At 37.9% G+C, this 27152-nt stretch overlaps 1 protein-coding gene across 3 annotated transcripts in view; it reads left to right on the forward strand.

Moving 5' to 3' along the window:
* CDK14 (cyclin dependent kinase 14) overlaps positions 1-27152 on the forward strand; it is a 335336-nt gene that overhangs the window by 219768 nt on the left and 88416 nt on the right. For all 3 annotated transcript variants that reach the window (XM_075048971.1, XM_075048979.1, XM_075048988.1), the window contains 2 exons: positions 9702-9765; positions 22955-23003. In XM_075048971.1, the coding sequence (XP_074905072.1) occupies positions 9702-9765; positions 22955-23003 (113 nt within the window). The remainder of the gene's footprint in view (positions 1-9701; positions 9766-22954; positions 23004-27152) is intronic.

Below are 27152 nucleotides of genomic sequence, written 5' to 3' on the forward strand. Positions count from 1 at the left end.
ATCAGCTGCTTTGTCACATATATTAACACCAAGATCTTCCTTGGTGAAATCATTCCCTCTCTGTGACCTTATTTGAGAGCTCACAAGCTCTGGCAATGCCAGAAGAGCAAACTTGCCTTCTTGGAGGAAGGGGAGAGAAATCTGTTGAGGTCAGCTGTAGTCTTCTGCATGAATTTTCTTCCCAGTCTTTCCCTGATTCACAGCTTCAAGGTCTACAAAAGCTTTCAAATTCTATTCTATTCTTACTAAGCATCAGTTTCATCCTGTTGAGGTGTTTCATAGTTTTTGCAGCTCCAAAGCAGCTATCAGAGACACTTAAGTCTAGTTTAATGTCAGGATTTTTTTATTCTGATGATGGGGTGGTTTGCTGATGGAAGGAGACTTCTCAGCACAGGTGGCTGGGAAAGCTGGCGGGACAGGTTCTCAGTTCAGCTGCTTCAGCATGGACCATCCCTCACAGATGAGCCCTCTTTTCACTTTGGAGCTGAACAATGTCTCCTTTTAGCATGTACTATGCTTTTTCATTAACTTGTAATTTGGCTAAATTGATCCATGGTTGCACTGGTTTGAGGGAAAGTGCAGTCTCTTTCAGGAGTTTGCCTTTTTTCCTTTTGCTGTCAATTTCAGATTCTCTCTCTACAGCATAGGCCGCTCTGTTTTCAAAATAAGTTTGCCAAATCCTGTTTTCTTAGTATTTTTAGCATTTGTCTCATTCACAGAAATGTTTTAGTAAGAATCACTAAATAAAAACCCAGTTTCTTCCACCATGTGATCGTTTATGAAAGTTGTAAGTTACTGAAATAGGGTGTTACAATGAGATGGGCTGACTACCTGTTGCAAGAGACTGGAAGAGTTAATGTCTCAAACATTGTGGTAGGGCAAGTTCTGCTTAAAGACAAACCCTACACAGCAAGGAGCCAAGGTGAAAAGCCCATCAGCTCAGACATCAGCAACAGGAGGGGGAGGGCGTGCTGGAGGGTGCGCAGCTCCCTGTTGTGATAAGCTGTTCTGATACAAAGATCAAACAGTGGCCAGGTCTGCAAGGAAGGAGAAGTTACTCCCCAAACCACCCCCAAGCCCAAAAGCTCACAAACTGCTCATTAGCCTAATAAGTTCGAGTGCCCGCCTGAAGGAGGGGCAAGGATGATAAAAGGACACAAACTGAAGCCCCAATTGCACAAGCCCACCGGGACTGGACCGTTGGCTGACTGGACCAACACTGGACCCAGGACTGGTGAAATCTTTTTCTCTTCCTTTTTCTCTCTCTGTCTTCTTCTCTCTTTCCTTTTCCACAATCCCTACACCTCATCCCTTTAAGACATAAAACCGTTGACCAAGTCTGGGACTAAGGGTGGATCCAGCTGCCCCTGGGCCCTTCTCTGAAGTCTAGAAAGCAAGGGGGTCTGCTCTGAACCTCCTGACTCAACGGGAGGGATCTCCTTACTCCCTGAATTGATGTATACAGTTACCCTGGGTTACACGGTTTGCAAAAGTAGTCTTATGCCAATTCCTGTTGTGAGAAACCCTGCCACCTACTACCACGCCTCCCCAGTTCAGCTTGCTTCTGTCATGAATAAAATCCTTAACTGATAGTTTGGTGTCATTTCACCTTAATTTAGCCTGCGGGAATTTTGAATTAAACACGACTCCCTGGTCTGTCCAGTCTGGGTTGTGACACCTGTAGGAAGAGGATATTACACTCCAATGCAAGTCGTTTCACACTTGCTTTTTTCTCATTGTGACATTTAGATTAAATGACTCTGGTTTTGCTCTCTCTCCAATTTAGATTGGATTATGGACAGAATTAGTTTCTAAAAGTCATCTCATTGACAGAGCTGTTTCTGTGATTCAAAGTGTAGTATGCATTTAGTATGTCCTTTTCAGAATAAACAAAACTCTCCCCTGGCTGAGTAGTTAAGGAAACTGGCATTTCAGATCTCAGTAGTGCTTTGTTGTAAGACTGGGGGTTTCATTTAATCCTGTCCTGATGGTCTGCAGTGCTGGGTTTGTGGTGATGCCTGTGAAGTTCCTCCTTCTCCTCCTCCTCCCAGCTGTCGCGCCCAGCTCATGCAGAGAGAGTAGGTAGAACCTGGCTCTGTGAAGGCAGACAAATGTGTTTATGAAGTCTCCAGTCCCCGTTGTCTTCCTCATGTTAGCACAGTTGCAGTGGTGTCTCTGCCAGGGTCCCTCAAAAGCATAGCAGTGGTTACCATGGGTATGAAGAGAACGATGAGTTTAACTTGTGCCACAGTGTGGAAAAGTGTTGGGATAAATTTAGCTTTTTGATGCAGGCAGCTGCTCAAATATCATTTATATACACACAGTAAAGTTGGAAAAATCACATGTTAAAAAGGTTTCCTGGTGAGACTTCTTTGTATATTGCCTCTATGGGGAAAGGATGTTAAGAACAGTTGGGTCCTTTACTGTTTCACATACCTCATTTTTCATCCTTGACAGAGCTAAAGCACAAATATTAGTTGAACTTGATTTTTTTAAATTAATGTGTGTTGTTAAAATTTTGTGGGAATGTTGATAGTAATTTCATGTTTTGCTTCCCTCATCCATACTGGCAGATTACCTAAATGTTTTTGAAGCCAGCTTCATCACAAATCACTCTTTATGCTCAAAGTAAGTGGTTTTATTACCCATGTATAATGGAATGACGATATTCCACTTGATGCCTGAAAGAGTCAGCCTTTTGTTGTAGATGAACCTCATTCTGTTCTTACTGCTTCTTTTTTCACCTTAGAGAATAAGCCTCAGTAACTTCTGTTTTTCCACAAAACAGCATCCCTTTACATACAGCAGAAACAAGCTTATGGGGTTGGTGAAGAGGTGCCTTCTCTCTTTTTTTGTTGCTGTTGTGTCCTGTACTCATTGTCTGTGTAGCAGGTGCTTCTTAGAGCTCTTGAAAGAGTTTAATACCTTGGGGTTTTTTTAAGACAATGATTAGATCATTCACAAATTAACTTTCAAAAGATATACTCCAGTCAGCTTGTTTTCTAACCAGCCTTGTTTTCTCTTAAATCCTTAATTCTGATTTAATGTCCTGAATGAATGCAGATCACATTAAACATATTCTGCTGCACATTACCATTGTGCATATAAAATGGTGGTTGTTGAATTTCTTTTTCCTTTTACCATGTATCATCACTGCAAGTTTTTATTACTTTGATGGCATTTACAGGGACATAAGGAAGCAAAAAATGCAACCTGTTTTATACATAAATATAAGAATTTGAAAGTCTGGTTTTGTCTATAAAGATTTGTGGGCTCTTGTTTAACACTTAAGAGGAATCACAGAAGTTACATTATATTTTCTGTATGCTTAATATGTTGCGTCTCTATTTCACTGGTATTTTCTTTCTTACCTGTGTGGGAATAACGAAGGGATGTTTTGATGACAGTTGACTGAAAAAAATACGGAAAGAGTTTCCTATGTAAGAAAAATAATTTTTACTAGAATACAGTTTTCAAGCTCTGAACAAGGCCTTCAGTGTTTTCCACATGGGAGGAGACTGCCTTGATCACACAGCCTCACTCCAGCTTTTTAACTTTGAATTTATGTGGTTTCCTGGTTTAGGAACTATATGTAATTTTTGCCATTAATTTAATGAAGTAAAGCTTCAATATTTAAAATCTCAAGCACAATGAATAGGTATATCGTCTTTATTTTTCATGAATCCAAATAAATACATTGTTGCCATCTTAGCTGATAGACATTGTTTCTGTAGCAAAATATGAGGTGACTTTTTCATTGCAGCTGGGAACCCTGGAACATTCACAACCTTCCAAAAGTTAAAATGTGTTCGGCCTCAATCTAACAAACGTGTAAGTGCATTACACAAACTGATAGATTTATTGTCCCTTACGGAAGCTGAACTGCTAAGGTCCTGATGTGAAAAAATGACTGCTATTGAGGCAATTCCATTTCTGTCTCTATCTTTTGGATATTAAACTTGACATTCAGCTGTCATCCATCGTGCCCAGCAGAGAGTCGAAGGAAGCCTCGCTGCAGTTGTCAGTTAGCAGGCTCTGAGTCAGCATGCATAATACACAAATAGTTGCTGAATTTTTCTTTAACCCATTATACTAAGACCAAATGCTAAGCTGTAGGACAAAGTTCCTCTTTTGGTCTTCACTACCACATGTACTTTGTGCTCACTGACATTATCAGGTGGTAATACAACACTTTCCCTGGTTGTGGAAGACGTGGTTAAGATCTACCTAACAGTGACTCCTCGGGAGGGGAATGCAGCAGTAGGTGGATCATCTGGACAAATGGCTTAGCACCAGGACAGACTGCAAGAGAGAAAGATTACATAAGCTTCTCCTCTTCCAGACCAGATGGGAAATTCCATGTTCAGAGGTGGCTCTGGGAGTGATGGAGTTGCCGTAGTGAAACCCTGGAAATTGCACTGCTTCTCAAGAGCCAAATCTAAAGCAGTAACTTACTTTCTTCCTCTAATGAGAAGGAAAAGAACTCCTAGGGTTTTGACTAAGTTGAAAGCTTCATTAGATATGTATGTTTTGGAAGAACATAGCAGATTTTTGTTGAAAAACAGAACATCTGAAATCTCCAAATCTCACTCAACAGAAAGAGATGGCTGAATTGGAAACGGCTCTGCAATACCTATCCTCTTCCTCTTTTTATTAAGTTTGGTTGCTCAGACAGCTATAGTCTCCCACAGTACATCAGAGCCAAGGACTCACTAAACGCAGTATGTTTTACCCAGCAAACAGGAAGACTGGAGCAGAAATTTTGATGATACTTAAAAGAAAAAATAAAATAAGAAAACATTTTTACATCCAGCTTGTAAATTTTCCTAGTTAAAATTCTAGGGCATTTTTCAACAAAACCCTCTTTTTATTAAAGGGGAAAAAAAAAATTAACTCTCCTGACATTTTTTTGACTGAACTTGGTTTGTTCATCAAGTTGACCTAATGTGAAAAAACTGGAAAATTCAGCAAATTGCTTAGCCTGATTTCCATAAAGGTTGTCTAAGGAAAGGCAGCTCATTTGCATGCTGATCTTGTTTTTCATTCTGCTCTGTTGCTACAAAACCCTGAATAATACCACAGGCTGCATGTTCTTTGTCTTGTTGAAGTCCAAACCATCGCCTTTCTTGAGGATCATCAGATCTAACAAGGGTTAAAGCATTATTTCAGTAATATATAGCTTTGCATATTCAAAAGTTGTAGTGCAAATGGAGATGCTTGTTCTTTATTAATTATGCCAGCCCTTGGGAAAGAGCTGGTGGGAAAGATTTGCACTGCTGCTCATCTCACAAGAGATTCAGATGACTTCTCCGGACAAATTGTTACCCAGAATGACCTTATTACATGGCAGTAATAGGGAATGTTTTTACATTCGAAGCATAATACAGGACAACATGACTAATTGTGTTGGTAGGGTGGCATAATGCTCACTGTAAAATAATGATTACCTTGCACACCGAAGAGTAGGTTAATTAAGGGAATGATGAGTCTTTGTAAAATCAGATGCAAAAAGCAACCATCTTTTTTCTTATATTAAAAAACTAGGGCAATGCAATAGACCTTAATGTATTTGTGTTGTGTTTCCTGGGAAATCTTTCTACATCATGCTTGTATATGAGATTTGAACAGCAGATTCTGTTTTCATAACTTTCTGCCAAACTGTAACAATGTCAACTGGCAGTAAGGGTGTTTGACCCTTAGTATCCTGATGTATTGTAATTCTGTTATTTTCATATAAATAGATTTCTCACCGTACAAATAAGATTAGAATCTGATCCTGATTTTGAACAGCAAGTTTCAAGTGAGAAGGTCATTTTATCTTGTTCATTAGGGAATGAAAGAGCCCAGAGTGTTGTATGTAGTGTGGAACAGCAAAACCCCAGTAGGTTTTGGAGTTTTCTTTCAGGAACCATAACCATCCTGGTCCCTGAAAAACATTAAATCCATTCCAAATCCGAGATTTGTAGATTATTCTTGTGATAATAATTCAATTTAAAAAATAGGATATCAAATCATGCTAGTTCAATGTTTACTTCACTGAGAAGCAAATTATCAGTAGACAAAGCAAACAAATTAGGTTTTTTTTTTGGTTTTGGTTTGGCTTGGTTTTTTTTCCAAATAATTCTTAATGGTAAATAAAAGCCTATTTCCAATATTAAGTTGGAGCTTGGTTTCCATGACAGTGGTGGTTATTTTCATGGTTTTGGAACATGAAATTGGAAGAAAAAATGTTAAAAGGTAGAAGAGACAGAACTCCTGGTGGTATGCTTGGGATGAGAAGTGGTGGACCATGAAAGGATAGTCGGGGCTAGGAGGTTAACTGTAAAATAACAGCCCCTGGTGTTCAGTTGTTGTCCCAGGCTGCTGTGTCTCCTGTATCTTCCACCTCCACTGGCTGCTGTAAGGTTAGACTTGCTCTCCAGCACTGGTGGGTAACCAGTGGTTTGCTACAGCCAACTCCGTCATATAATCAGTTAGATGCTAAGATGTTGCCAGTGGTTTGGTCTGGATAATTGGTCTTAACTGCTAAGGGACAGTGTTTTGGAGTAAAACCAGAAGACTGCTGGGTTCTCCCTTCCTCCTCTGCTTTCCTTTTCCATGTTAGTCCCTTAATTGTCTTTTGTAAGTCCCAGAACAAGGCAGATCCTTCTCCACTGTGGTGTTACATGTGAACTCCACTTTGCTTTGTTTATAGCAGCTGTCAAAACTCATTGCTTTGGGTTGCCTAATCCCACCTCATCAGAACAGGATTGATTGCTGCTTAGAAGCATCACTTGCAAGGTGATGCTTACAGATCTCTTTATTTTGACATACCTGTGGGCAGTGACTGTTTCATCTTATTCAAAACCACAGTTGTTTCACTGTTCCTTGTTTATTGATAGTCACATAATGTGAATTTCTGTACTGTGTATGTTAAAAATTGTGTGGAAGAGGGATGATCTTTATAGTGTTTGTGCAATGCATTAAAATACAGTGTCTGGATCCTTGTCTGAACTATGAAGTGCCCCTACCTTAAAAATGGTAGGCATTTAGATGATAGAAAACCCTAGTTGTTTTTAGCCTGACTGCTACCCTTGACAGAAGATATAAATATTGTAGGTGGTTTGAGTACTCCAATGCACAGACCTTGTTTGTAGCTGGCTCTTAAACATTGTAGCAGCAGATGTGCTGCAATATTATTAAAGAAATTGATTGGAAAACTAGTGAAACCAAAAATTGTGAGTCACATAAGATTCATTACAAAAGTGATCTCCCATCAAGCCCTCTGTTACTGGACCTGATGTTGCTTTGACAATCAGAATAATACATTTCTTAGCTCGAAGTTCTACATTAAATTGGTCAGATAAATATTCTACCTTGCACTGGAAGTTTCAGATTTTGTTAACTGGTTTTAATATTCATCTGTACAGTGCCTTAGCTGCCTATCTCTCATCTAAAATAAGAGACAATTAAGAACACACATTCAGAAGGATGTGGCTAATTTTCTTACAACGTTTCGTGAGAGAATATTCCTTTGATTTGCTAAGAGGGGTTGCAAAGTTGAGGACCATATTTCTTAAACTGAGGATGCAAGAATCTCTGTTTTTAATCCACGGGCTCCCTCTCCTGGTCCGGAACGTGCTTGGCACCAGGAGCTTGATTAACGCAGAAGCTAAGTGAAAGTTACTTGCAAATTGATTTAGTGACAGTGTCAACTGTGTCTCCTAACTTCTTCTGTGTTTAATGGGAGAATTGTGCTCGCCCTAACAGTAATAATGAAATGAATACAGGTGTTGCGATGAATCAGGGTTGCAGGGCCAGGTTTATCTTACTCAAATGCCAATTGAGACATATTTCACAAGGACTGAGAGCAATGTCCTACAAACAATATTTACAAATAAAATCAGTTAATTTGCATATCCAAATTACCATGTAAATGTGTACAGTCTAATTGCACTGATACTGTCATCTTTGTTTCTCTGACACCTTGGTGCTCTGCTTTCACCTCTTACTGGTCATAATACATCTAAATGGGACTATTTGCTTATTGTATTTGATAGTGGAAAAAATGATCTTTGCATTAATATTCTTAGATTAGAAACACATTAGTATTGTAAATTGCTTGACAAATTTAGCCACTAGGGTCATACAGCACACCTTGTAGGTAAGAATTGTATCTATTTAAGAGGTCGCTTACTTTTGCCTCAAGTTTTTAAGCCCATTTCTAAATTTTATGAAATAAATTTCTTGGAAGAGTTGAAGGGAAATTTTTTGTGTTTTAGCTTCCCAGTCTTGCATCTAAGAATTTTTTTAGGCTTGAATTTATTGACATGAACAAACGTTTACATAGCTCAAGAAGTGCAACAAATATTCTAGAGTGGTCCTTCCTTTAATGCTCTTAATGCATATGTATATTGCAGCAGACACAATTAAAAAAAAAAAATCCCTTCATCTCCCAATGGTTAGGAGTAGATGTCTTGTAGCTTGCCCTGAAGTGTCACAAACCTTCACATACTTGGACCAAAGATTTTCACGCTGACTTTGTGCTTGTTTCATGCTGATGTAAGTGACCACAGAACATCACAGTGATTTAAGATATGCAGGTCCAAATATTTATTCAGAAGATTTGCAGTGCAGGTAGGGGCAGGGCTGGCAGGGGGTTTTGGACATTTATGACAATGCACAACAAGCACCAGACTAGTGTGAAATGCCTTCACTTTAGCATATCAGCCTTTTTATTCCAGGGCCTGAGCTTATAGCAAATATTGAAAACAGTCCCTAGCATTTTCATTTGTGTTAAAAATTGGGTATAAATTTGTAACAAGAAAGATCCCAGTAGCGAAATGTCAAATTCCGTAAGTCATTCAGAAATGCATTTCCAGAGCTGCTAATTTAGGTATTCCTCTTGGCTCTATTTAAAGCAAGAGTTGACAGTTACGTCATATAAAGCAAAACCAGGTTTTGGGAGAACTAATTATAGCAGTTCTCAATTTACTTATTATTTGTGCCAAAGACACAGGGGGTGAACTTTTCATGTGAGCAGAGGATGTAAGAACCACATGAAAAGTGTTAAATACTTTGCTGCTGAAAGTTGGTCTGACTTACACTACAAGAAGGAGGACAGTTGAAGTGAATAGAAACAAAGCGTAATGCATGAGTTGGTAAAGTCTGTATTTCCTAAAAACTTTCTATTTTTATGTATACTACATCCACTTAAAATGACAACTATTCACAGTGCATTCTTGTTCATGCCATGCTTTTGGTGATCTGCTTCACCATCTGTACAAATCTTCTATCCTAGCATGTATTAGGTATCTGTTCACCTTATTTAAGTTTACAGGGATTGGAACTATTTCTGAGCTAAAATATCTAGCCTCTGTAACACCAGTGCTCTGAGATATGCAGGTAGCTTGACACTTGTCAATGGCAAGTAGCTTTAAAATGTATTGGTTAAACAGGCAACGTGACAGGAGCACGGCACCATTACATGCTTTACTGTCTCCACTGGTACCTTGAAACCGTGATAATCATTTAACTTTTTGTACCCTCTTCCTCCCCCTCTTCCCCCAATAATTAAGCCTATTTAAAGTTTAGATTGTAAGGTACATTGAGCTTACAATGAGGAGTGGCTTTATGCAATGCTATGACTTGTTAAGTCTTTTTCCATTAAAGCAATGTGTGGGTTTTTTCTTTTTTTTTTTTTTTTCTCATTTTGTGTACAGGTACTTGGAACACCAAATGAAGATACGTGGCCTGGAGTCCACTCTTTACCCCATTTCAAACCAGGTAGGTTGAAGTACCAAGTTCATCCAAATTCTTTTCCTGGAAATACAGGACAGATGATTACATCCCTGCCCACAAGCTTCAAAATGACCTGGTATGCAGTGCACAAACCATAATGCACTTTTTCTTGCTGCTTACTTTTCATTGTGCTCAGGGTGGGGTTTTTTCTTTTGTTTAATTTCTTTGCTTTTCTTTCACATTTTCTCCTGTTTATTATAGTATGAGCCCTAACCTGCTTGTATTCCTCTGCCACTGGGTATCGTACCTTTCAGATTGCTGGTAGGCTGATTCCCAATCAGTATTACTTTTCCACAGACCACCCTGAACTTTGAGGAATACTAAAGGAAACTAAAGAGTAGAGAAAAGACTTTGTGAAAGCTGAAGTTACTACTAGATCATCTGTTAGTAACTTTCTACAAAGGTGCAATTTTTCAGGGTGCATTGTACTTAAAGCTGTCATATTCTACAACCGTTCTTGAAAACCTGTTTCACCATCTGATACCTTTGTGTGAGAGGGAGCAGTTTGTTCCCTAGAGACTGGAAGTACATGGTCAGCTTCATTATGCTGTGTATGTATGTATGCATATATATGTAATACATACAGTCTTGTGAATTTCCGAGTGGAGATCTTAGAAATACTGTTTTTTAAACATGCCAAGCAGGTGAATGAGTAGGAGACATGTTGGCTGGTGGGAGTGGCTGCAGTACTGGAACTGGTTGTCCAGAGAGGTTTGACGTCTCCATCCTGTTCAAAACCTGACCAGACAGGGCCTGAGAAGCCCAAAGTTGTTGGACCTGCTCTGAGTGGGTTTGGACTAGATGGTAAGGAGAAGGTTACTAAATGCTTTCAGATGAAGCACTTAATTGGCTCCCAGTATATTTTACTAGGATGAGCCTTCAGTTTATAACCATATGACTAAAGTCTGGACGTGAGTGACAGAATTGACCCAGGAATCCAATTTCAGATGTTTTTGTCCTTGCAGGCCTAAGGTGTCTCAGTAAACTCCCAGTTCTCCTTTACTGCAGATGATAGTCCCTTCAGCTTTTGTCATAAACTGTGACAACATGGCATCCTATGTCATTTAAACCTAATTTCCAAGTCATCTTACTGGTCGGACATAAAGAAGATTCCCTTTTCATTCCAACCTGTCTTATTTTTCAGATCTGCAGGATCATAGGGGCTTCTTTGGGGCAGCAAAGAGGCAGGACATGGGGCAGAGGAGTTGAAAAGAACAAAGAGATCTAGGCAGCTCTCAAAATAAGAGAGAGAGAGAAAAAAATATCTTGTAGGGCTTACCCTGATGGTAACACAAAGCCTCGAGAAAAGGGAAACCAGACAGCTTTCTTGTACATTGCTTTTCAGTCTCTATCCTAGTACTGTCTTGTTGCTGTATAATGAAATCGCTCTTTAGTGTTCTATAGTGAATTAGAACTTCTTTAACAAGTACAGTTTTTCACTGCAATACTAAAAATACTAGTGTTCTTCCCTAAATCAGTGTGTCATTAAGTTTACAACCTTTTGTGTTTCTCATTCTCATTCTTTGTGTTTCTCATTCTTTACTGATTAAAAGGTGAGTATATACACAGAATCCTTACAGAAATATAGTGGGTTTTAACAGCAGTCCAAAGACATAGTTTTTATCCAAGAATAGTAAAGCGGAGGAGAGAACCTGGAGATGTCAGTGAGTGCTCTTTGGGTTTGTTCTTGGTTTTATTCTTCTGTGTGATATAGGAAAATTTTGAACAGTAGATGGCAGCCAAGAAATTTCCTGGTTTCATTTTCCTGTTTGGCTTCCAAGTGTGTTAAGGGATGTGGGTTTATTACCACAGAAGAACATCAGGAAATAAATCCACAGTAGGCACTTCATGAAATCTAATTTTTATACAGGCATTTTGCTAGACTTGCTTTTATTTTCTGTGTCCCAGACTATGGATTTTGTGAGCTATGAATACATAATATTTATACAAATGCAGAATGGGGACAGGAGGAAGAATGCCTCCAAGACAGAAGATGGTCACTGGGTATTTTCACCATTTCTGCATAGTGTGGTCTTTGTTCTCTTGGATTCTTTCGACATCTGTGAAGTATGTAGATTTGCAAGTCAGAATAATTACTATTCTCGCTGGCAATTATTTACTCATTCTAGGGCCTATTAATGCAAAGTGCTGAGCTCCTTAATTCCCATAAATTGTGGAGGTCTGAGAGCACTCCAAAGGAAAAAGCCATCTTCTGTACATATACTATGTTCTGCACTCCCTTTGTACCACCCTATATCCTTCATGGCCTTGGGAAAAGGATTTTTTTAATTTTTTTTTTTCTTACAGTTCTTTATTTGCTGATTTTAGAAATTACAGCAATAAAAAGCATAATCTAACTGGACAGCCAAAACTTGGCTTACATACCCCAAAACTGAGTAATTGGACTTTATGCTGGTAAAGTGTGGCATGGTTAGAGCAGCAAAGCACATCACCTCTGGGATCGTACTGGGGTACCATAATCTAAAGCATGCTCTGCACAAAGTGCTCTGACCTATGGGCTCGGCTGGAATTACACTATTTGCTTATGCTGTTAGGGTCGCTGGAGCTGTTTGGTCATGGATACCAGGTTCTTTGTTGCTTCTTAAAAAAATGCTTTCCTTCATGCCCTTCTGTGCACAAAAGTTTTCTGGCTATAGCAAGGTTGTATTGTCCCCTTCCACAGATATTCAGCCAGTCATGCTCCCCTCCCTGTTGGTCTGAAATTATTGTTACACCCTAGAAAAGTGTATGGGACTGAAAGACTTTTCTTTCCCGACTGACTTCTTGAGAGCAAAATGGAGGTTAATGCTTTAATAATACATTTAAGATGACTTAATCTTTTCCTTTCCTTAGCAGAAGAATGCAGGAGGGAACCTGAAATGTCTTGCCAAATCTGAACCAATTCCATTATTCTTTAAGATTTGTGAAATTACTGCATTTAGATAGAGATTATATGGGGTTAAGTAACTCCTGTGCTTTGTGTGTCTTTGTGAGTTTTAAGACTGATAGCTGTAAACAGTAAGTGTGATAAATTGAGAAGTGCAGAGAGCACTGGTGATAAGGATATCGACATCCACTCAGGCAAGGCTTTGATGCTATAAACTGAGTTGTGTAAGCATAAAACAATAGGATTTGAACAGAAAGTTATCAGTGATAAATAGTTACTATAGTTTAAAAAATGCTGGGCACATTAAATGGCTGTGGAGTTTGGAAGACTATTGAGAATAGAAACAAAATTTCATTGTATTTCTTGTTTGCATACAGACTTAAATAACTAATTTGAATGCTGTGATTTGGTACGGCACAGTCCTGTTCTGCAGAGAGCTAATCACAGTTTACTAGGAGAACTATGTGTGAAAAACATGGCATTAGTCTCTTCTCTACTAGAGTGGCCAAGGGTCTGATTATTATGGAAAGCAGCCAGTGCATAAACAACGATGATCTCTGACATCTTAATATGCGGGAACATTTCTGAGGCTGAATAAGAAATGTGTTCCTAAGGCTAGCTGTGGGTGGCTCTACATCATCTAAACCCCTAACCTCAGTGATTTTAACAGCCTGTAATTGTGAAAATAGAATGGCCATGATTTGTTTTGCCATTTAAAGAGTCAGGAAACAACTTGTATTTTATCTGCTGGCTCTGAGATCTTTGATTACTTTCTATCTTACAAATACTCTAGGTAATGTGGGAGATGATACTTAAAGCTAAAAGTTGGCCTGGTCTTTGAGCTTTCTCTGTGCCTCATCCTCGGTCCTCTCAGTTTGTTTGCACCTGTGCACACAGACAGACATGCACACATGTCCTGCTTACTACATTACTTAAGGATAATCTAAATAATGCATTTGAAAATCCTGAAATGCCTCGGAAGTATTTCAGTAACTTCAGGTTACCTCTGTGATTCACTTTGAAGTCATTATGACTGCTGTAATCTTGAGTGGGTTTTCCTGTACTCATATATCACCAAAGAAACCCAGCCATTCTGGATCACTGTGAAAGTAAATTATCTGCCCTCAAATAAGAAGGCAGATTGAGTAAATTATGAAAAAGTATGAAAAAGTTGCTGTTTCAATAAAATCTTGAGGTTTCATCCAGTTTAGAAGCCCAGTGTTGCAAGTTATTGGACAGAGACACTGTAAATTATGAACATGACTCTCTGACACATGACTTGGAGAACATGTTTTCACTTTTGTTACAACATTTTAAGAAATATGTAGATTTGCTGCACTAAACCAGATCCAACAACCGATTGTGTCACTGAACCAATATCTCCAAGAATGAAATTAAAGTAGGCATCTGCTATGTCTCATCTGCATGAGTGGAGAGGAAGCAGTATTGCAAAACAAGGTTCTTCCTTACCAGTCTTGGGTCTGAGTCTTCCTGATTTTTGTTTATTATTCTCTCCATTGTCATTAAATCTCCCATTTTTCTTAGTCTAGAGTCTCATCTTCTTTTCTTCTCCAGCCATTACTCCTGGATTCAGAGTCCTGCCCAAATAATTGAGCAAGATAAGCCTTTGGATCAACATCTACACTTAAGTCAAATTTTCACTTTTCCTACATTCTCAATTAGTGTTTGGGACTGATGCTGCATAACCTTCATCCTGGGAAGTTAAATAGAGATTTATCAGAAGGTAGTCAGTGAGCAAAGTGGGAGAAGGTAAGATATGGTCACAATGGAAGATAAATGAAGTGATGGTGGCCATGAAGAGATGGTAATGGTCAAGGAGAAGTAACTTATTAGGAAGGTGGAGAAAATGTGAGAATGCTTTGTAATGTTCACTGTGTATCAGTTTCCTTACAATACTGTTTCTAGGTGAAAGAAAGTTAAATATTTAATCTTGGGATGATGGCATGGGAGCCTGAACCTCACTATGTTCAACAGATGATCAGATATAATATAAAGTAATACACCTGAAAAGGTGTCTTTATGAGACAATGGAAACATCTACTGAGCACTGATTTTTAAAAGAGAATCCCTGAAGTCAGGATGAAAAGTGTTAAGAGAAAGAGACTCTCCTTAAGGAGAAAGTGGAAGACAAAATGAAACTAGAGAGAGAAAACAGCATTCATAGGAAATACTGCATAACACGGAGTCTGCCAGAGATTGACAGATACTTCATGGATTTATGAAAAAATCCTGAGTCTATGACTAACAAAACCACTACAGAGCTGGTGTTCTGACTCAGGAATTCTGCTTTGCTTCCCAGATGATCAATAAATATAGATTTGGTTTAGAAATATGATCTGCCTACCTGCATCTTAACAGCTGATTGATAGCCAAGTTTTTTCAAAGGATTAAGTTGTTATTTAGAGTAAGGCTGGGCTGAGAAACTAAGCTCTGTTGGGACAAACCCATGGAGATACTGTATATGAGGACATACGGCTTTTCAAACTTTTGTAATGGTTTTTCCTATACAGTTTCACCAAAGTCTGTCAACAATTCGTTACACACTGAATCAGTATCTTGTTTATATCTACACTGATGCCAGCAAATGTTCCCAGGCGATGTGGGAGTCTCTGCTGTTAAACTGTTAGAGCAGCCTCTGGCATGCCTTTAGCTCATGACAACTAGCACTTCCAAATAATTAATTCCTGGGCATGGTTTGGGAGTTAGTGTGGGCTAGGGACTGTTCCCTGTAAGAAGGAGGAAGTTCCCACCTCCTGTATGGGAGGACGGAGGTGGAAGGGTGCTGCAGTAGGACGGACACAGGACAGTGGTGGTGTCTCAGCCAGACAACAGTCCCAAACACATTTAAATTACTGGTCTAGATGTAGCCTTCAAGAATTTGAGTACTTGAAGAGAGAGGGATCTGTAAAAGAGAATTAATTTCAAGTTTCTCCCCCTTTTCTTTAGTTTTGGCAAAATTGTAATATTTAGTGCTTCCTCAAGTCTCTGGTATCCACAGGCAAAGGGAAGCGGAGTTGTCAGTGTTTTCACCATTCTTTAAATAAAATTGCATGAAACTGCAAAGTTAAAGTAACTGATATGTGCAAGGGAGCCAGGGTGAGCACTGCTAAAAGGTGGAACCATTTAATATAAAAGTTCAGTGCTTTAGACAATGCTGGCTGTTAAAATTACATTTTCTACTCATGCTCAGTAGGGAGTTTAGAAAACAGCATCTAGCCTTCCTCTTTACATAACCTGTGCTCTGCTAAAGCAGGTGCTTTTGGAAGGGAAGGGAGGGGAGGAGAGGAGAGGGGATGGGGATGGAGGGTGGGGAGTTGAAGTAATTTTTCTCAAGACATTTGGCATTCAAAAAAGCAAAGTTTAACTCATGATTATGATAAAACTCCAGTTGTGATTGAACTTCAGTAAAAACTCTAATTGCACATTAGTGCTGCAAATAGTGCTTGAAAATTTGCTTGTCAGCATGGATGCTTGCCTTTATATCTTTAGCTAACATAATTTAAATATTTTTAGGATTGAATCTTTAACAAAAATAGCATGTGACTCTTACAAATCACAATACAGTTAGTCACTTTAGACTTATAATTTAAAAGTAAAGAAAACCCATTTAAAGAAATAATGCATTAGACTTTTCAAAATATTAATTATGGTGATGTTTAAATATTTGCATTTAAGCTAATCACATTTGGTTTTAAATAGAGAAGAACATTAATCAAGGAATGCATATTAGCTGGCATGTTTTGATTAACAACCTAAAAAATGCCTTGAAGTCAAACTGCATTTTAAGTTCTTTGGTTTAGACTAGAAGCTGATTATCAATAGTGCTAAAAAGGAGCTAAAAAATCAAAATGTAGTCTGGTTCTAATTCCTTAGGTAGTTTTTCTTGCCCATTCTAGGTCCTTTCAAGGCAAACGTGGCAAAGGTGTAATAGTTCATGTGTTCTTCTGACTGATAAAAGAGAAAAAACCCTCACCTTGTTATATGTTACTTAAAATGCAAGTGCTTATTTTTTCAATTCTCACAGCAGACCAGTAGTTCCTTCAGTGGTCTGCTAATAAGCTCACTAGTGAGTTCTGCTGAAATCTGCTTCTGTTTGAACCTGCCCTTGATGCAGGGCTGTCAGAAGGAGCATGTTTATCAGGCAGATAATGATGTTTGCAGTGGAGAGCATGTAGGTATATATGTGGGCACACAAGTGAGTATGCATATGTAACAGTGTTGCTGTAGAGTGGTTGTCTAAAGGAAATAAGAAACAGAAATACTGTCTATCTCTATAAGAAATAGAAATACTGTTGTTTCTAAGACCACTTAATACAATTGGGTGTAATGGATGAGCTTTCTGGCACAGGCTGGTTTTTTCCCCCCGAAGTCTTCAAGCTGAGTACAATTTGGGAGCAGCTGTTTTAAGAACATAATTTTTTTGATGCATCGGGTTTGTCAAATCAACCAGCTCAAGAAATTTCCTCCCTCTCTTCCCTGTGGTTGCTCACTTCTGCTTCCATTTTGCAGTTGTTATTCCAATAGCTTCGTTGATGCTACTGTTTGTGGGGCACATTCCTAAAAACTTCCTTGGCACACGAGGCATTGCGTAAGCTGTACTGCAAGGTCTGAAGCAAAGAGCAACTCAAACCCATTTACTGCTGGAAGAATGTTTGTGTAACTGCACCACCCAGGATCTCTAAGTGGGTCACACGTAATGCCCAGCAGAACAGTGAATCCTGACTGTGAGGCTGGGCTTCTGAAGGTGTGGATGTAATGTATTAGCCTACTCCTTTTTTATACTTTTTTAAAATCTTAAGAGTAAATGGTATGCTACAGGAAGATCTTGCAATTGGTACTTCTTTCCAGTAAGGAATATGAGTACTGTATGTTTGCTGTTATTTCTGCAGTCCTATGTAGGGATGTCTTTACACAGCATTTGATTATGAACATACCACTTAATCAAGATTTGGCTACCTTCACCTTCTAAGATGCAAATGGTAAACACTTTTAGGTGCTGTAGGACTTAAACAAAACCAAAAATCTCTTCCTTCTTTTGTCTGACATTAGCAAAAATCACCTTTGACTAGTGAAATACAGCACCCATGTGAAAAGCCAGCTCTTTAACAGTGAGACGTGGTTGCTAGTGAGTATGATGACTGTATATTTGAGATAAAAGTGCAGAGGATCAAATTTTGTTTCCGAAATTTGTTCCCAAAAGATTTGCAAATATTTAAGTGTTTGCATAAAGGAAGTCAAAATCACACTTCTTACTTTAAATTTCACATGAGCTTACTGTGTTGATCTTCCAGTGTTTTTATTCAAAATAAGTACATTTAATAATAATAATCTGAAAAGCTTTGAACTCTACTATATATACTCACAATTTGAAGCATAAAAATTCAAAATACATCTGAGATCAAATCTTGATCTGTAAATATACAGTTTTTCAGGTTTCTTTAATCCAGCATTGATGAGAGTGACCAGCTGCCTCAGCAAGACAGTGTGCCTCACATTCTTGACAGTGGCTTGCGTGCGCTAGAGGATGGGTGGGTGGGTGCGTGAAGATGTGAGCATCTGCATGAAATTCTCACATGTGCCTGTTTGCCTTTCAGTTCTGAGGGAGGGCTAGTAAGTTTTCACTACATTGGGTTTCTTCCACAAGGTTGGACCGAGATTTGGATTGCCTATGCTGCTGCCTTTCGTAATGTATGTCAGGCAAAGATTTCTTTTTTGGGGAAGCATTCATGATAATTCTGCAGTATTCCCAGGATCTCACATACAGTCAAGATCTACTGATTGATATTACTATTTTTTATGATCAAATCAATGGGAGCATCTGCAAAACAAATACCAAAGCTATATGCTTGAAATTATCACAAAATGTAATTTCATGCAGTTGGTCACAGTCAGATACATATGGCTTTAGATTTGGTTGTATTAAATCCACCTAGCAATAAAGGACAGAGGCATTCATACAGGTGTGTGAGTCTTGTTCACTCTGAAAAGTAACTCAGAAGCAAACTTGGGGATGAAAATGTGAGACTGAATTCCAGTTCTGTCATTAATTGGACACAAGCAGGAGATCCTCAGATAAAAGTTGGGAGGTTAAGTTACCTCTTTTGTCACCTGTGTTGTCACTGCAAGATTGGTGTTTGTAGGTATGTAATATTGTGGTTTCACAGTTCAGGACTTAAAAAACTGGATCATTGTGGAGAAGCTCAAGGACAAGATTATTGTAGCTTCTCTGTTCTGGCAACTCTGAAATCAAAATCAGCTGGTTTTGTTATTCTGTTTTTTATTCTCTAAAGAAGGATTAATTCAGGAAAGTACTAAGAGCTGGCATGTACACAAGTCTGGGCTTAATTACCACAGTAGTCCCATCTAGTTATACTGTCCGTGAAAGTTAACAAGACTCTGGTTGGAGGCATGACCACAAAATTGTGTAGAAAAATGTGAGCTGTATTTTATCGATATGTGGTTTCTTTCCTTATAAAGAATTTAAAGCAAGGAGCCTCTAATCTGCTTGAAGTAGAAGGGAAAGAGTTGATACCAATAGTTGGGAGAAGCGTGGTCTGCAGTCACACAGCATGTAAATGGAGTTTGAAATTAAGGACTCGGGACTCACATTTGCCTCTCTATAGACAAGGTTTCCCCCTATCCATGTTTTCCCCCTAGTTTTCCCTCTCCCTGCCTGATAAGTAGAGTGTATAAGGTACTTATTTAAAAAGAGGTTTAGAGTAGAGCAGTAGACTGAGTAAAGAAGGAAGATCTCTTTGAGAAGTTTGTTTATTTTGCTTATGCATGTCCTTTATAACAGCATTTACATAACTGGTTCCAGTGTATCATTTTTTTGGTAAAAACTCATCTGGCATAGCACTAGTTGTTCAGTTTATTGCAGAACTGAAACACATCTTTGGACATTAAGGCCTTAAGGCAATTTGGCCAAGTGGTTGACTGTATATTTTCCTCCCACAGTGAAAATAGCTTAACTCGATTAAAGTAAACCTCTGACAGTTCAATCAAGAAAATAAGTTGTATATGATACTTCTCAACTGTTTTAAGTGGATGTAGGTCTGTTGAAGTCAGTGTTGCTGTGCCAGTTTGAACCAGCTCAGTATCTGACCAAAACATTGCAGAATGACAGATAAAATCAAAATCTGTCTTTCCCTGGGTCTAGGTTAGCTTTTCAACAATGCTTCAAGTCAGTCCAGTTCTCTTTCCACCCAGCACTTTTCTGCACCAAAATAGATTAATGTGCAAATCTGCACTTTATTAGCTGAACTCCTATGTGTATCTCAGACTTCTTTTTATGCATCACTGTCTAGCTGCATCTTATTTTTCAGTCCTTTGTCATAAATGAATGGACACTGTTATGGTTGGACTATTTACTTATGAAGTATAGAAAGTCTTTATTTTCTTCCAGTTTTTATGGCTAAGTATGTGCTTGCATATAAGTTTTTAATTCACATTTGTAAACTGAAATTCAAGAGTGAGCTCAGGTCCTGCTGAGGCCAATGCAGCTTGGCTATTAACCTTGCTAGAGCTCAGGCTTTTCCTCTGGAGAGCAGAAGCTGAATTAGTAAACAGCAGGTACAATTTGAATTGTGATGTTCCTCTCCCGTGTAAGTTTGGGCCATACTCTCAATGCCAATACAATGCTTGAACTACTTACTATGGAACATGTACTTCAGTACTGAGTTTTTATTTGTGCTATTGGATGTTAAAATATAAGCATTGACACCAGTGCCATGTTACTGGTACTGAACCATGGCTGCATCTAATAATGGTCCTGACTACTTTGCCCACTTGATTTAAAGACCTACCTTAGGGCATTAGCACATCTGTAGTAGATGCATTGTATGCAGTGTATAATAGAGATAAAAAGACATTGGCACTTCCTATGGTTTTGATCTGGACGCCTCAGGTGTGGTAAGTTATTTTGTTGTAATGTGTGCACACCCAAAATGGTAAGGAAATCTCTTCACTTGCTGCTCTCTGTAAGAAAGTACCCAGCAACTTCTTTTTTCCCCTCTTTAACCCTTATGTTCTGCACTCATTGTGTTATCAAGCCTTAACAGAAAATAGAGAAAAAAACTACCACAATGGTTTAAAGTGCTTTTCCTTTTTGTAGTATACAAGCTGCTAAGTGCCTGGGATAACTGACTTTATCAGTAATTGGAAAGTACTGTAGAGCAACTTTACAAGATTTAGGATAATGTCAGTAGTGTGGTACTCAATCTAAATCCTTCTCAAGTTCACACTAAGTAATATGGTACCATTTTCAACAATGAGAAATGAGTTCAAATATGTTAAGAAATGTGCACAAAATTAGCAATAAAAGTATTTTATTTGGGGAGATATATTTACAGAGCAATATATTTTCTATTAGTATAATGTACCATATGACTTATCATTTATTTCTTACAATATCCTAATCCTAACAACAAATTAAAGCGTATAACAATGTATAACATAGTTCATAAAAATTCAATGTAATAATTTCAGTTTGTTGAGAACTGTGTAAGGATAGCACATCTGAGAGTTGCTGAGAGTTGTCTCTTTTCTTAGCTAAACATCTTCATTCTGACAGAGAAGCCAGCTAGGTGCTACTTTAATGGTCGTCTACAGTAGTCAAGTATTTTCCAAGTGCAGAAACTTTTTGTTGGTAATGCAAGCAAACAAACGAACAAACAAAAAACCCATGAGAAACCCTTTCAAACTTCTGTTTCATATGTTCATCTAAAAGCCTTTAACAGTGTGACTATGTAGTTAGCATTTGGTGATTTTGCTAAGCAAGTTATTTGAGTAAATTTAGATACAGTATTACATAAGCGATATTTATAATTTATATTGGTGCTAAAACTAGTTATAGTCATGTAGCTTCCAGTTTCCAGTAAACTTGTCATACATATCAAAGAGGGAATGATTTCATTGCTTTAACTGCATCAGTATGGTTAAAGCAACAACATTTGTAAATGTGAAGTGGCCCTCAGGCACAGTTTGCAGGTCTACTGCTTACCAAAAACTTCTGATAGTGAAGTCTGTGAGAGTTGATGTTTCTGCATATGTCTTTTTAGTTAAATAAAAAAAAAAAGAAAAAAGAAAATCATCCACATTGATGCTAGGATTTTGTATGTGTCATAGTTTTGGCATCTTTAGAACTGACTATGTATGAAGTACGTATGACAACTTTAGAACTGACATAAGCAAAGTATACAAATACAGGAATTTGAGCACGATCCCTCCCAAGTTACATTTACAGTTGTTTTTGCACAGTAAGATGCATTCATATGTGTATGCATATACACATATGTATATAAAACACTGTTGTAACTGTACAGTGTGCCTATTAAATGTCATGGTCATGGGTGGAGGAGAAGCAAAATTAATTTTTGAGGTTTTATGGAGTATTTTGCAAGTTTAGGACTTCTTCACAGCAACTAATGCCATCACACTGGGGTAGCTGGCCAGGGCAAGTACCAGTCTACACAGTAGGATTTCAGTGTGGTGAAGCTTCATGGAAAATGTTATTATATTCTCCAGCTGGATTGCATTTCTTTCTTCCTGAGAGGGACTTAGGTCCTGTTCAAAGCGCTAACAGTACTGGCTTTTCACTTCTGCAGCAGCTTTCATAGCATCTTCTTCTGCTTGCTAGAGTCCTACTGCAGAGCAAGCATCTTCTTGGACATGAGAGGGAAAGCACTTATATCTGAACCTAAGAACTTAACGTTTGAGTAAATAAGCTGTCACTGTACTTGTTACTTCTGCTCATCATTTATATGTGTTCTTTAGAAAATGGACTCTTATTGGGCCATCATGTTCTGTGTATCCCTGTGTTGTCACACAGACCCACGCTTACTCTTATGCCCCCTGAGAAGCTTAAAAACATGACAGTGAGGTCACAGAGAATTGTATTTGTGATGAAGAAAGAAAAAAATACTAGATTTCAGGCTTCTTTTTTCTCCCTAGCAGTCAAAAACTACTTTAGAAATAATTGTAAAAATTTCCATTTCTGGTGATGCTGCAGTAAATGAACTTTAGGTCATGATGATTTGTTTTGGTTGGTTTGTTTGAACAAGTTGAGGTCTTTTTTTGGGTTTGGGTTTTTTTTTCCTCTGTGTTTGTATGGCAGTTGCTCCTGTGCTGTTTTTCTTTCCCCATCCTGGGATGTGAGCTGCAGTAGTTACATAGAAATGATGAAAACTGACAGTAGATAAATATATTTGAACAAAAAGTCTTGGTTTTAGCATAAATAATTGAATGTACCTCTTCTTTTTCTTACAGAACGGTTTACACAGTACAGCCCTAAAAACCTTAGACAAGCATGGAATAAGTAAGTCTTGTCTTTGTTTTTTTTTTTTTTAATTACTCTTTTGACTCGTGAATTCATGCCAAGCTGAAGTTATCATAGTTAACTTAAAGTGGCTCTATCCTTTTTAATTACAGTACAAATGTGGAATTACTGAAATATTATTCTTTCCTGCTTCTGCCAGTTTTGAATGTTTTTGAATTGCCAATTACATGTAAATAGGGAGAAACTGTAAAGCATATTTTCTTCTTGGGGATGTCAGTTGGCAAGTGTACTGAACTCGTTGAGAGATGCTGTGTTATTGTTTTGAGCTATCAGTGTTGCATCTTGTTTTCTCTGTTCCACTATACAATTAAGAGACTTTTAAATAATAGGTTTCTAATCAACTTTTGAGTGTTGTTTCCACATAATGATCCCCTGTTGCCAGGTCCATCTGGTCATTGCTGTGAGCTGATGACCATACTGTTGTATATTTTAATTATCGTGACTGAAAAAAGTCAATGTGAATTCACAGCTTTTTTTTTACCTTTTAATGTTTCATGAATTTTGTCACATTTACATCAGATGGACACTGATAAAAAGGTATTGTGCTCAAAATCCAGAAAGGTTGCCTAGTAAGCCAGGAATGCCTACTCAACCATCTGTGTAAAATTTACTAGAAGATTTCTCAGGACATGAAGAATCTCTGTAGACAGAATATTTGGGCAGCACTGTATTGAGTGATTAACATCTTTTACATTTTGAAGAAAGCATACACAGTTTGAGTTGAATGAGCAGGATAACAGCTACGTCAACAACTTGTCTTGCCAGAAAAATTGTTAGATTTTTTCTCCACTCTCTTTTGATCAAAATTTTTTGCAACAAGTCTAAGCCTTTGCTGCACCAGCATTGCTGTTTTCTCTCTGATACTCTTTCAAAATTTTATTGTTGATACCAACTGGCTGTCTTGTTGGTAGTTTACCAGGGAGTTCAAGAGATAAATCAGCAGGAGACTGAAGCATGTCCTCCTCCAAGTTCACCATTGAAGTTGAAGATACAAAAAGTTTTGGTGAAGGAACTTCCGTAAGGAAAAAAAGTTACCGATAGAATAAATGTCCAATCCTTTTTCAGTATCATAATTTATTAGCAATGGAGTGTGTCTGCAGCTCTAAAATTCATAGCATGGTCACTTGCCCAAGATGTGTTGAGGTTTATACTCACTTTGCTATTCTATTATTTATTCTTCATCTGCTCCTTCTCAGACCGATTTGATCCAGTGTTTTGGACTGAAGCACACAGGCATTTTTCATTTAAAAAAACTTTTGAAACTGGTTAACTGAGGGAGGAGAAATCTCTTAATGTAACAGGATCATAGTTAAAATGAGGTGTTAGTTGTTGGATGTGATACCATCAATGTTTATCCTTTGAGTCAGAACCTGTATTTCTGCAGTGCCAGGCATCTTTCATGACCCTGTAGCTCGCTCTGCATTACTACTGGATCCTCCATGGTTAGGAGTAACTTTCTGATTCCTGCAATGAGGCACATAAAGCTGGCACTGAAGCCAGCACAGGCCTTCACAAAGGTTAAGTGTCACCTACCTGAGTTAATTGACTTTCAACAGTCTATAGAAAAGTTCCTGGTTTGTCCAGTTCAGACTGGGAGCCTAATTTGGTGGCTTTCTTGGAAGAGTCCATCTCCTGTTTACTCTAGAGGGAGCAACAGGAAGATTAGCTTCACTTATAGTGGGCTTTTGTGAGTATCTCAAACAGTTTTGCCAGTTCTTGTGATCCTTGCAGGCATCTTGCAATGTTTGACTATACCTCAGTCCTACTGCTTGGAATAATGTAATTCCCTGAAAGTCACAGCTTTCATTTTAAAAAGTAAGTCAGTCACTACAATTGTCTGTCCTTTAACAATGAATAAGCTTAAAAGTTCAATTTTTCTTTGAAAGTAGTTAATGAAATCCAAAAGCTTGGAACAAGCAATTATATTACAACATAGGCAATTAGATCTGGATTGGGAAAGAGGGACAAGGAAAGTAATACTGATATGAATGTGTTTGCTTGGGGGCATATTTATGTGTAAGTAATGTGAATAGATACTGGCACGCTATCCCATCCATTCTGCAGGCATGGACTGAGTGTTTTTCTATATTTTAACAGCAGTTAGACCCAGCAGTGTCTCCTATATATGAGTAAGTATAATAATAGATTTGAATTTTAAAATTTGCTATCTTATATTTCCTTCAAGAACATTGCATGAAATTTCTGTTTTTGTGAAATACAAAAAAAGAACAAACCCCAGCTTGCTTAAAACAAACCCTCAATCTCTGAGACTTCATAATTGACACAAGTTATGATCACATCACAGGCTGACTCAAGTAAGACCAGAGCTTTTTAATTTCTAAGAAACCTCTTCAAAAATATTTATACATTTTCAATGCTCCGTGCATAAAGGATTTGCAATTTTTCAGCATAAATGAAGGGACTGAAAGACTGAAAGCAATGACAATACATAAAGTTTAGCGCTTCATATGTGTGGTTCTACTATAATAGGAAATATTCAGTGCCTCAAAATTATGTATCGCTTACATTCAAAATGTAATGTTTTTTCTCTTTTTCTAGTGTAAATCTTTATCTGTGTGCCGTATTAGAGCACTGTTGCTTGCACAGCTGTCATTAAGGATGTATAAACATTTCTGTTATACACATCATATTCCCAACAGTTTATAATTCAGCTATAAAACTTAACACATGGACAGACTGATTCATTCTAGAAATTGTCTTTCTTTATTAGCATGTTTCAAAAAGCAGCAATCTCTAATCTTAAAAAAACCAAAAATTCCTTTTTAACTTCCTGATTTAATTTGTTGAAGACTGTTGATGACACAAAAAATGTCCCGTTTGAAATAGAATTGTTTTAAGGGTAGTTGGGATAAATGTGAGACCTAAGATGTGGAGAAAAAGGTTACAGCCTTTTGTTTTTAAATATGTTTTGGTTTTGTTACAGAGTTACTTCCTGACATCTTAGTACCTTTGAAAGATACACCTTAAAAACAGTGTTTATGATCTTGGAAGGATCTACCTGTGTGTGCTTAAACTTCTCTGAGGTGAAGTCCTGTTACTGCATTTTATAGAGGGGGGATTGCGATACAAAGAAATTAAGGAATATGTCACACAGAAATTGCCACAGAAACTGTAAAACAGAGCACTGTAAAACAGACATCGAACTTTGTGCTCCCAAATTGGAAGAGAACACCTTTAATTTTCGAAACTCAATGAAGCTTTCACCATCTACTGTTCTGTCTTTCAGGCGCCATCTGGCCCTTTATCTTGTTCATATATATGTTTTGAGGTCCTGGCATGGAAGAGTGAGAATACAGGTTTAGAAGTCTTCAAAGAGGCTTACCTCAAAACATACACTATAATTCAGTTTATGTAAGGAGTGGTTACTAGAAGGAAGAGTAACACTCTTCCAACATCTACAGAGCCAGCTTCATGTCTGTAAGGCAGAAAGAACAGAAGCAAAAAACTCCAACCCCAAACCCCCCAAGAAGCCACAGATGGTGGATTGGGGGCAAAATAATTGCACCTGACTGACTATTCCAGCTTCCACAAGATGTGAATTTTAAAGGCAGAGCCAGATAATGGAACAGTGATGGACACAAGCCAGTGGCTCTTTAATTCCCAGTCTAACTGGAAATTAGCTGAAAGTGTGGAATGTAACAGCAATGACAAAGTGAAACCCAGAAGGCTTATTATGTAAGAAGTTAGACCCCTAAAATTCTTAAAATAGAATTGGTCAATATTAGAGGCTACTTTTGGGAAGAGTTTGAGGGAGATAATGTAATATCACTTACTGCAAATTAAGTTCTTTGGAGACTTTAACACTGAATTCTTTCACTCGTCGTCAAACTACCTAAAGATTATAAAGGGAATATTTACTAGATAAGATGCGATTTATACATTTTGTAGAAATGCTTATAATATTAGGAAACAAAACTTGCATTGACATTTGCTTCTATGTAGTATGAAGCTTCACCTAAATTGCATGACCTAACAGATTGTGGAATGTAATTTTAAAATACTGGTCTAAAAACAATTAAGATGTGGTAATCTGATCTTCCTATAGAGATCACAGTGAATTATATTTTCACCTTTTTTCCTGAACTTTTCTGTTCAATTATCTCTGCA

Source organism: Buteo buteo, chromosome 2, assembly GCF_964188355.1.
Source record: "Buteo buteo chromosome 2, bButBut1.hap1.1, whole genome shotgun sequence".
Lineage (NCBI taxonomy): Eukaryota > Metazoa > Chordata > Aves > Accipitriformes > Accipitridae > Buteo > Buteo buteo.